Source organism: Podarcis melisellensis, assembly GCF_964234715.1.
Source record: "Podarcis melisellensis genome assembly, chromosome: 14".
Classification (NCBI taxonomy): domain Eukaryota; kingdom Metazoa; phylum Chordata; class Lepidosauria; order Squamata; family Lacertidae; genus Podarcis; species Podarcis melisellensis.
This window is the reverse complement of record NC_138546.1, coordinates 13225359-13235851: the sequence shown is the minus strand read 5'-3', so window position 1 is coordinate 13235851 and position 10493 is coordinate 13225359. Positions and strand designations below refer to the sequence as shown.

At 44.1% G+C, this 10493-nt stretch overlaps 1 protein-coding gene across 1 annotated transcript in view; it reads right to left on the bottom strand.

Annotated features, from left to right (window-relative positions):
- Nucleotides 1–2041: 2041 nt before the first annotated feature.
- Nucleotides 2042–10493, bottom strand: part of PDILT (protein disulfide isomerase like, testis expressed) — a 25773-nt gene continuing 17321 nt past the window's right edge. Inside the window, exons 8-11 of the mRNA XM_081888890.1 lie at nt 8335–8455; nt 7378–7559; nt 2911–2988; nt 2042–2235 (exon numbers count right to left, since the gene is read on the bottom strand). Coding sequence (XP_081745016.1) covers nt 2164–2235; nt 2911–2988; nt 7378–7559; nt 8335–8455 — 453 coding nt within the window. The 3' untranslated portion in view covers nt 2042–2163. The remainder of the gene's footprint in view (nt 2236–2910; nt 2989–7377; nt 7560–8334; nt 8456–10493) is intronic.

The window sequence follows — 10493 nt, the reverse complement described above, 5'->3', positions numbered from 1 at the left end:
GGCATAGGAATTAGTTCATTTTTTTATTTTTTATTTTTTCAAAATATAGTCCGGTCCCCCCACAAGGGCTGAGGGACAGTGGACCGGCCCCCTACTGAAGAAGTTTGCTGACCCCTGCAGTCTAACCACTATGCTACATTGTCTGGCTGTTCCAGTTGTCACTACCAATGCTCTTGGCAGTCCCATCCAGGCTGAGTATGCATTCGGTGTCCTTGAGATGGGGCTCCATGCAAAGGGAAATCCTGGACCAAACATTGATATGTGGATAGAAGATGTCATAGCTGCCAAGCATGGGGTGGCAAGGTACACAGCTAGTTTGAGCATTCCTGCACCCCCCTCACATTGTGGGGAAGGAAAAGGAAAATATTTTCAGTGGCCATTTTTCCCAACTCACAAAATTTGCATGTGCTTGTTTCCCCAATTTTTGCAAAGCAACTTCCTCTAAAAAAGTACATTTTGGTATGCTATTTTTACTATTATATGTGCTTTTGTGCGCACTTCACTCTGGTATATGCATTCTTTGTGCACACTACTTGGCTGGAGAACTGCGTTTTAAAATTAAGAAAAAAGCAAATTTGAGAAGAGGGTGGTGTTTTGGTTTGTCCCTTTTTAAAAAATATGTGGATTTGGTAGGTTTGCCTTTAAATTAAAACTGGATCAAATTTCTTGCCATCTGTGGTTACACAAGGGAGGATGTAAGGCATCTTACATATTCAAAATTCCTAGAAAAACCTGCATCTTTAATTCAGCTTCTGCATCTTGCCATTTCATCTTCAGTTCAATCTATTCAACTCACTGGCAGCCCGACTTGCTGGTTATCTATGCAGGAGCTGAATAAATGAGATGGCTAAAATTCAGTGCACCTTTGAGTAGGAGAGGGCAGGCTTTGGGCTTATGGGATCTAACCTTTTCCCAAAAAATCCAGGGTCAGCTGGAGCCAGGTTCAAATGGCAAAAGTCACATCCACACCACTGTGGGGCAGCTTTAAACACTCCCAGCTTCGCCCAAAGAATCTTGGAAAGCTTATAGTTTGTTAAGGGTGCTGAGAGCTGTTAGGAAACCCCTATTCCCCTCACACAGCTGCAATTCCCCAAATGCAAGAATTAAAATTGCAAATGCTTGAGTTAATATGAAGTGCAAACTGGGCATTTGAGCTGTGCCAACAGAAAAGCTTCATCAGAGCAGCCTGCAGACCTCTTTCTACGGGACGGGACACTTTCCTGGGTCTGCTTTGGTTAGCAACAAGGAAGCTGAGTTAGACATACTCAAAAGCTATTCCAGAGGCAGCTGAGGTTCATTGGGACCAGTGGGGCAGAAGGCGGGGAGATCAGCAGTGTGTGGAACAAGAGCCAATAATAATAATATTAATAATTTCTTATTTATACCCCGCCCATCTGGCTGGGTTTCCCCAGCCACTCTGGGCGGCCTCCAACCGAATATTAAAAACACAATACAGCATTAAACATTAAAAACTTCCCTTAACAGTGCCACCTACAGATGTCTTTTAAAAGTCAGATAGTTGCTTATTTCCTTGACATCTGATGGGAGGGAGTTCCACAGGGCAGGTGCCACTACCAAGAAGGCCCTCTGCCTGGTTGCCTGTAACTTGGCTTCTTGCAGTGAGGAAACCGCCAGAAGGCCCTTGGCGCTGGACCTCAGTGTCCGGGCTGAATGATGGGGGTGGAGACACTCCTTCAGGTATACAGGGCTGAAGCTGTTTAGAGCTTTAAAGGTCAGCACCAACACTTTGAATTGTGCTCGGAAATGTACTGGGAGCCAATGTAGGTCTTTCAAGACCAGTGTTATGTGGTCTTGGCGGCTGCTCCCAGTCACTAGTCTAGCTGCCGCATTCTGGATTAATTGTAATGACAGGCAGAGTCATGTCCTGATTGGTTGGCATTAAGAAGAGAAGCAGGTGGGGGCTTGCTCAGAAAAGACTGAGGTGGATAAGCCAGTTTTCCATTCTCTATCATGAGCCAATCTCCACTCCTGCTGAGAATGATCATCACTGAGCCAAAACACACACAATCAAACCAGTGCATTTCTTTCTCTTGTCTTTATTTGTTTGAATATTTTCCCAAATCCCATATGATCAGGTCAAGATTCTTGTAAACAACTCTACCATCCTTCAAAAATCAATGTTATCTGTGCTTTAAGGAAAACCTACAGCTCTTCCTTTTGCACAGTTCTTTCCTTCTCCTTCTCAGAGTCTTCTTTCTTGGTTTTGGATGAGTCCTGATAAACAATCAAATAAAAAAAGTAAGTCATGCAACAAAGATTCTTCATAACAAGTTAGCCTTAGAAGAAGCAGCAAACTGGCCAGGCTGGACTTACAACTTGGGGGTGGGCCAATGGCCTTCTGTGAAGGACATGGGCCCCACTGGAGTCAAGAAGTCTTACTTCTGAGTAGACATGCTTAAGGTAAAGGTAAAGGGACCCCTGACCATTAGCGGCGCTCATCTCGCTTTACTGGCTGAGGGAGCCGGCGTACAGCTTCTGGGTCATGTGGCCAGCGTGACAAAGCTGCTTCTGGCAAACCAGAGCAGCGCACGGAAACGCCGTTTACCTTCCTGCCACAGCGGTACCTATTTATCTACTTGCACTTTGATGTGCTTTCAAACTGCTAGGTTGGCAGGAGCAGGGACTGAGCAACGGGAGCTCACCCCGTCGCGGGGATTCGAACCGCTGACCTTCTGATCGGCAAGTCCTAGGCTCTGTGGTTTAACCCACAGCGCCAACATGCTTAGGACTGTGCTATAGGTTCTGAGCCACACATTAGCCCAAGAAGTGTGGATCAGGTAATTTTGCATTGTGAATCCACAAAGACAGGATTCCTCAGGCATGGGTACATGAATCCATTATGTGCAAGACAATCCTAAAACCACCTTTAAACATAAATATATACCTTACCTTCTTTCTTGCCTTAATTTGTTCTTCTAAGAATTTAGCAAAAGCATCGAGATTGTGCTCGCCTTTGTATGGGACAACCTTTGAGGAGGAAAAAACAGGGGGGAGAGGTGAATGGAACAGTGAAATGTCTGTTATTTTGTGGATGCATAGGGCAACATGCTTGGTACATGCTTGCCCTACAGACATCCTTTAACACAGATATTGGGTTGTATACTTGGAGTAGACTTAATGAAGTTAATGCACATTACTAACTTTGGTTTACGAATTTTGCTCAAAGTAGTATTTAGCTGGATACAGCCCATTGTTCCAATGCTTATGAAGGTCCCAATCCATATTGGCATTCTGCTGGCTTTTGAAGACATTTCCCTTGAACTCTCAACCTGAATCTTCTGTTTTAATTAATGGGATTGTTTTTTATTTCATATTTTAATGCTGAATGTTTCTACAGTGGTACCTCGGGTTACATACGCTTCAGGTTACATATGCTTCAGGTTACAGACTCTGCTAACCCAGAAATAGTACCTTGGGTTAAGAACTTTGCTTCAGGATGAGAACAGAAATCGTGCTTCAGCGGCGCAGCAGCAGCAGGAGGCTCCATTAGCTAAAGTGGTGCTTCAGATTAAGAACAGTTTCAGGTTAAGAACGGACCTCTGGAATGAATTAAGTACTTAACCTGAGGTACCACTGTATTTTAATATTTGTGGACCTGGTCTTTTATATATATATATATATATATATATATATATATATATATATATATATATGCTTTCGTAGATTTTCACGGGTACAGGAATGCAGGTTTTGGTGTCCTCGGGTGTCTTCCCGTGTAAAAGTTGGGGTGTCTAGGCGACGTTTCGACGAGGTCTCACTCGTCATCTCCAGGCTGGTGCTTTCGGCTTCTTGTTACTGGAACAGAGCAGGATCTCAGTGTTTGAGTTCCTATAAATACTGTTGAGGGGGTGTGGTGTATAGCCTCCAATGTTCTGGGCAGAGAGGAAGTTCCCAGGCTAGTGTGCCTTTTCTTCTTTTGTTCCTTAATTACTTGAGGGATATCTTGAGTGATTTCTTGAGTGATATCCTGAGTACCACTTAGGTGGGTCATTAGGTGTGGATTAGTTGCTAAAGTCTTTGTGTCTTGACCTCTTGAACTTTGTGAAGAGTTTTTCTGAGAAGATGGCTGTACTGCACTTAGTTGTGCTCTGGCTTGGCTTCGTGTATAGGGGCGAGCTGTGGTTTTGTGGCCTGTGTCAGCCAGATCTGTGTAGGGATTGCAGGGGGGTGCAGCATCCGGAGGTGCCACCATGGTTTGGCTACTGGATGGTGTCTGTAATTTATCTGTGGAGAGGGTCTGGGTTTGGGTCTGGTGTGGTTGATTGGTGATGGCGTTCTGTGTGCCTCTGGATCTGGTGTCAGTTTTTGTGGGGAGGGCTAATTTCCAGATGTCTGGCAAGCGGGATGTGTCGTCACGCTTGTTCATGTTGTGAGGGTGTTTCTCTATCTCGATGGCTTCCATGATTATTCTCTTGTGGTGATGTTCCATGTTAAAGAGCAATTTGGAATCTGCAAAATTAATTTCGTGTCCTGTTTCTTTCATGTAAGAAAGAAAGAAACAGGACACGAAATTAATTTTGCAGATTCCAAATTGCTCTTTAACATGGAACATCACCACAAGAGAATAATCATGGAAGCCATCGAGATAGAGAAACACCCTCACAACATGAACAAGCGTGACGACACATCCCGCTTGCCAGACATCTGGAAATTAGCCCTCCCCACAAAAACTGACACCAGATCCAGAGGCACACAGAACGCCATCACCAATCAACCACACCAGACCCAAACCCAGACCCTCTCCACAGATAAATTACAGACACCATCCAGTAGCCAAACCATGGTGGCACCTCCGGATGCTGCACCCCCCTGCAATCCCTACACAGATCTGGCTGACACAGGCCACAAAACCACAGCTCGCCCCTATACACGAAGCCAAGCCAGAGCACAACTAAGTGCAGTACAGCCATCTTCTCAGAAAAACTCTTCACAAAGTTCAAGAGGTCAAGACACAAAGACTTTAGCAACCAATCCACACCTAATGACCCACCTAAGTGGTACTCAGGATATCACTCAAGAAATCACTCAAGATATCCCTCAAGTAATTAAGGAACAAAAGAAGAAAAGGCACACTAGCCTGGGAACTTCCTCTCTGCCCAGAACATTGGAGGCTATACACCACACCCCCTCAACAGTATTTATAGGAACTCAAACACTGAGATCCTGCTCTGTTCCAGTAACAAGAAGCCGAAAGCACCAGCCTGAAGATGACGAGTGAGACCTCGTCGAAACGTCGCCTAGACACCCCAACTTTTACACGGGAAGACACCCGAGGACACCAAAACCTGCATATATATATATATATATATATATTGTAAACTGTTGAGAAGCCAATCTGGCAAAAAGCAGTACATAAATTAAAATAGCAGCAAGTGCCTGGCATTGCTCGGGAATTCCAAGAAACAGTTGAAATCGGGGGTTAAAGTCAGTGCAGTTTTGAAACGTTCAGTCTGCCATCTTGATTCAAAATGGCATCCAAGTGAATCTGAACTTAGACAAAAACCTGCTCTTTGATCTGAAGAACTACCATGAAGAAAACTGCTTACAATATCTTAAGATTTGGGGAAAAAACCTGAAAAAACCTGTAGACCTTTTAGGGAGCTTAAATATTGAGGTGGACCTTAACTTTATTTGCTGTTGGTGCTAAGGGGCAGATCTGAATATTTTTTATGTTGATGGTTTCTTGCTTTTGAGGGAAAGGGGGTGGTTACCTGTTTTATTGCAAGCATAATACTTTTATCTACACTATGTTTCACACAATTTGTAAAACTACTCCACACTTATTCCCCCCCCCCCCAATTTTCCAAAATTTCCTTTTTTTCCCGGTGGGAAACGTTTTTTTCCTCATGGCTTCAAAATTTCCGGAAATTTTACATCTCTACTCTGGACTGCCAGCATCAAGCAGGAAATTGGACCCAGTGGCAAACAAGTCCTGCCCCCACCCTCCAAATCTGTGATTTGATTATTTTATTCCAGTGCATGGCCAATTGAGAGAACTAATGGCAACACATCCCAGCTGCCGACCTTCTCAATTAGTATTCCTAGAGGGTGAAAACACATCAGGCCAGGAGCAATGCAAAACAAGAAAAGGAAATGCATTTATATTCCAAAAAGAACCAAATGCCCCAGGCTTCGGTAAACAGACACATTTTTACGCCACCTAAATGCTCAGGGCTCCCTCTTTGGTTCATTAGAATCTGGGCATGCACACACAGCATTACCTTCCTAAGAGATTAAATGAGGACAAATGTCTTTGGATGTAATTTATGTGTGGGGAATAGGGGGAGAGAGGAGGGGGAAAAAAAGGAAAACCTGAGTAATGTCTTAATTATAAAAGAGTGCCATTGAATTGAATTACTTGGCTCCAGAGGTGATGTTCTCACTTCAGTTAGATTATCCATCGAAATGGTGAAGCAAACCCATTTGTTTGATGTATTTTTTATTATTTGTGACCTCCTTTGTTGTAAGACTAATTCCATGGTTGTTGTTTCTTTTTGAAAAGCACAGAAGAATGGTGGGTCTGAAACGTAATCGGGAAGAAGGCGCCAGAAGTTTCTGTTGCACCCAGAAATGTTTCAAGCATTGCTTGAGATATTAAGTGCCCATTCAGATGTGAGGGAATGCTGAATTCATTTTCTGAATATAATGCTAGTGCTTCTGTCCTGTTTCCTAATGTTTCTCACATTGCAATACCTGCTGCATTGTGGAACCGTAGCTTTTTGACCGATCTGCCAGCTAAATTTAATTCACACCAGTGGGTGTGCTCTGACTAGGCTGCCAAACAGTGAAAAGTTGTTGTTGAAGAAGAAGAAGAGTTTGGATTTGATATCCAAGGAGTCTCAAAGCGGCTAACAATCTCCTTTCCCTTCCTCCCCCACAACATACAGTCTGTGAGGTGAGTGAGGCTGAGAGACTTCAGAGAAATGTGACTGGCCCAAGGTCACCCAGCAGCTGCATGTGGAGGAGCGGAGACGCAAACCCAGTTCACCAGATTACGAGTCCACCACTCTTAAACCACTACACCACACTGGCGAGCTTTGACATGGGTTGACATGGATTTCCCCGGACAACAGTATTCCAGATATTTCCAGGAAATTCCAGGCGTATGGCAACCCTAGCTCTGACACACCCACAAATGTAATTGGAAAGTGTTGCTACTCCGCTATCTTTCTGCAGATGTGTGTGTCTGTTTCTCCATGATTCATGCATGGTAACAGCAAGAAATGTAGTTTTCCTTTGCTTTTGAGTCCACAGAACACCCTCGCTTGCTGCTAGAATTGCATCCCTTCCCCCTCCTATTTCATCACAAGACATCCATTACCCATAAGTACCCAATGAGGGTGGAAAACATCTCACCTCCGTTTCAGATCCTGCAGGAAAGTACCTGAAGAAGGGGTACCGTTCCAGGTTGATTAACAGAATGTCATTTGCCGTGAAGTCTATTTTGGCAATGACAACGTTTTTCCGGCTTTCATACAACTTGCCAAATTCGTCCCATACAGGTAGCAGTTTTTGGCAGTCGCGAGACCAGGGTGCATCTAGGATCGAAAACCAAGAATATGCCATTTTAAAATTAATTAATTAATTAATTAATTAATTAATTAATTAATAGTGGTGGTGCTGAACTTATAACACCTTCTAATGGTGTAGTCAGCTAGTGAGTGCCGACAGAACTGTACAGTTGTACCTCAGGTTACATACGCTTCAGGTTACAGACTCCGCTAACCCAGAAATAATACCTCGGGTTAAGAACTTTGCTTCAGGATGAGAACCGAAATCATGCTCCAGCGGCTCAGCGGCAGCAGGAGGCCCCATTAGCTAAAGTGGTCTTCAGGTTAAGAACAGTTTCAGGTTAAGAATGGACCTCTGGAAGGAATTAAGTACGTAACCCGAGTTACCACTGTAGCCAAAGTTAGACTACTGAGAAACAAAAGAGAGGTATTGGAATGCACTGGCAAGTACTTTTTATTTTAAAAAATAAACTTTCAAAGGGGAATCCTGGGAACTTTAGTTTGCTAAATGGCCTGGGATTGTAGTTCTGTGAGGTCAGCAGCCTAAACAAACTACAGTTCCCAGGATCCTCCATGACTGTTAAAGTGGTCCAAGTGTGCATGAAATGTGCGCTATGGGAGTGAAAACTGTTTCCGCTGCAGGCAAGTTTAAACTAGCAGCATTTGCTTGAACATACACAAGCCGACTCCATATCAGCTCAGTGTGCCACTCTGCTGCTGTCTTCAATCAAATCAAGTAATTCTTTCCCTGTGAGAGCTCATCCACCAGAGTCTCCTCTTCAGAAGTGCAAGTGATACTCACAGAACAGGACAAACACGTGGTTCTTCTTATTAAAGACAACCCGGTCAAAGTTGCTCCCAACCAGCACTTTCACCGGCTTCTTATCCCAGCCTTCTTGGATTTCCTCGCTGGATTTATGTGGCTAATAAGGGGGAAAGAGATAAGAACGGATGTCAACAGGGGCTCATCTTTGAAGCTGTGCTGGGTGGTTAAGTGGCTCTCTTTGCTAAAAGTCCTTGGTGAGGCTTATCTGGCTGGCCACATGTTCCCTTTCACTTTAATTACCAGCTGTCTGCTTTGTCCCATAGCAGGAGAGCAGAACTACTCACTACAGTAGAGCAATTTGTCAAAATCCCAGGGACATAGGATGATACTTTATACCGAGTCAAGCCATGGGTCCATCTATAGCATAGGTAGGCAAACTAAGGCCCGGGGGCTGGATCCGGCCCAATCGCCTTCTAAATCTGGCCTGCAGATGGTCTAGGAATGAGCGTGTTTTTACATGAGTAGAAGGTGTGCTTTTATTTAAAATGCATCTCTGGGTTATTTGTGGGGCATAGGAATTTGTTCATTTTTCTCCTTCAAAATATAGTCTCGCCCCCCCATAAGGTCTGAGGGACAGTGGACCGGCCCCCTGCTGGAAAAGTTTGCTGACCCCTGATCTATAGTATTTCAGGCAGAGGACATTCTCAGACTTACTGGGAGATGCTGAGGACTCATCCTGAGACCATCTGTATACAAAATAGATGCTCTATCTCTCCATGGCCCTTGGTGAAATTCTGAGTCGACCTTCGCTCCATCTAGTTCAGTATTGTCTCCCCTGATTAGCAGCAGCTCACCAGTGTTTCAGGCAGAGTTCCCTCCAAGCTCTACCCGGAGATGGTAGGGATTGAACCTGGGGATTGAACCTCTGATACAAAACTAATGCTCAGCTACTGAGCTATGTCCCTTCCTGTTATGTACTAAAGTTCTCACCCTGGGCCAGCAGGGGAATACTGTAGATAGTTATGCAAATAAGGGATCGAAAGTGACGTTCAGTGATTGGATAGTTACAGAAAATGGTTACTGTTGCATTGTAGTGGAGCTCTATATAAGCAGGCTGGCTGAACCCTTTAGTTCAGTTGTGTTCTGGCCTGTGAATAAACAAGAGCTGTTTGGAGAATTGCTGTGTTCACCCACAACTTAACACTTCCCTGTTGTAAGGCACCTTCCCCAACCATGTACAGAATAGGGAGTGGATTTCCTTCTACTCTGTTGCCTCAGCATCTTCTGATTCAATATGTCTGGCATTCCACTCATCTTAAACCAAAATGCACTATACAATGCAGTCACAGCAAAGAACAAAGCACCAAAACCGTGGTGTCAATTTACATGGTTTTAAGACGTTGGCAGTCCATACAGGTTCTCCATAGAAAGGTTTGTGAGGCTGGTGGAAGAACTTTACTTTCTTTTCCCCTTACATATGAAAAAAGGGAAACCAGGTTTCATTAAAGATGTTTTCTTTTATCATCTGCAATTCTTCTGAGTCCAGTTAGTCGTTCTGAACTAGCAATATCCCAAATATTATTGAACCATGTCTCCACCTGGGATTCCACCTGGCATTCCATGCATCTCGAACTCTGACTGAGGATTTATATAGTTCCTTATCAAGATTTATATACCACTTCATCAAAATATATAGGCAGTTCACATAACGTGGCATGCAATATTGATTAAAAAGAGCAAAAGCAAGGCAGACTTTAAAAACAGCAGACATAATAAAATGATCAAGACAGAGATAAACTCAGCAGATATTAAAGACAAATGTACATATTAAAAGTACATGTCTGGGAAAGGCTTGTTATGTGGCAAGGTCCCGACTCTCCCCCCCCCCCCCCAGGTTGAATAAAGACACTTGACGGCAGTATTTTAGGTTAATGGGCTAAAAAAGGCCACAACTTTATTGGTTACATATTGTGAGCAGTATTGGCTTAGGCATTGGAACTAACTATATCTGACTCCTGCCCATCTACAGGGAGTCCGGGAAGGGTTAACCACCCATAGGGGAGTCCTGCTGATGCACATCAACTAGGAGCTCCGCCAGGGTCACCAATAGGGGTCGTGCCTTAGGCCCTAGCCTCCCCAGGCTTCGGACAGGGTGACGCCCCCAGAATCCTTTAACAGAATGTGTGGGGGAGGTG